We start from the raw sequence: 1,073 nt of genomic DNA, 5'->3' as shown, positions 1-1,073 counted from the left end.
TGGTGGGTTCAAACCAGGCCCTGACCAAACTCCAACAAAAAAACAGCCGGGCATTGTGACAGGTATCTGTAGTCCCAGCTACTTGGGAGGCTGAGGCAAGAGAGAATCACCTAAGCCCATGAGCTGGAGGTTGCTGTGAGCTATGACACCATGGCACTCTACCGAGGACAAAAATAAAAGCAGAGATACCTGGATTGTTTTTGCTTTGTTTTTGAGACAGTCTCAGTTTGTCCTCCTCCACAGAGTGCCATGGTGTCATTGCTCATAGCAACCTCAAACTCCTGGGCTCAAGCAATTCTCTTGCCTCAGGCACCCAAGTAGCTGGGAATACAGGCGCCCACCACAATGCCTGGCTATTTATAGAGACCAGGTCTCGCTCTAGCTCAGGCTGGTCTAGAACCTGTGAGCTCAGGATATCCACCCGCCTTGGCCTCCCAGAGTGCTAGGATTACAGGCACAAGCCACCACACCGGCCTTGGTTTTTCTTTTTTTAAGAGGCCTAAAAATTCCCTTTCTCAATCTTGCCAAAAAGAGCAATAACTGCCTGTTTTAACTGTAAATCTGGATTTTCATACCCAACGTTGGCTTAAAACAAGGGACTCCAAACGAGTGCCTTACAGTCTACCTCAGCTATTCCCGTCTGTAAAGGGGATAGGAATACCAAATTCTTAGAAAGATCTACAGGCACACCCACCCCCTGCAAAGCAAATGGACAGTTTTGACTCCACTTTTGGACCATAGACATTCGGTAAGAGTGGCAGGGATACGTGTAGCTTATGCCTCCGCGAGACCAACTACCAGAAAGCTTACCCAAAATCCGAATGTGAGACGGAAGATGGCTGTTGATCTTTTCTAAAATGTCATCAATCAGCCACACTTTCAGGGACACTACCTGACCAGCTGCAGACACACCCTGTAAAGAAAGCAAAATAGGTGAAGGGAAATTAGGTCCAGCTGGGCCTTCTTGAGCACAAGGCTTTGCATATTGGCCCTCTGAACAGAAAGACTATGCCAACATCACACCTTTTCATACACAATTCTGCTTTTATGGTTTTTTTTTTTTTTTTTTTTTT

General features: G+C 46.4%; 1 protein-coding gene across 3 annotated transcripts in view; it reads right to left on the bottom strand.

The window, feature by feature from the left end:
- PUS1 (pseudouridylate synthase 1) overlaps positions 1-1,073 on the bottom strand; it is an 18,298-nt gene that overhangs the window by 8,368 nt on the left and 8,857 nt on the right. For all 3 annotated transcript variants that reach the window (XM_003792910.3, XM_023514981.1, XM_023514982.1), the window contains exon 4: positions 811-913. In XM_003792910.3, the coding sequence (XP_003792958.1) occupies positions 811-913 (103 nt within the window). The remainder of the gene's footprint in view (positions 1-810; positions 914-1,073) is intronic.

The sequence above is a fragment of the Otolemur garnettii genome, unplaced genomic scaffold (assembly GCF_000181295.1).
Source record: "Otolemur garnettii isolate 467f Iridium unplaced genomic scaffold, OtoGar3 scaffold00062, whole genome shotgun sequence".
Lineage (NCBI taxonomy): Eukaryota > Metazoa > Chordata > Mammalia > Primates > Galagidae > Otolemur > Otolemur garnettii.
The sequence above is the reverse complement of the archived record's forward strand: the minus strand, read 5'-3'. Positions and strand labels throughout refer to the sequence as shown.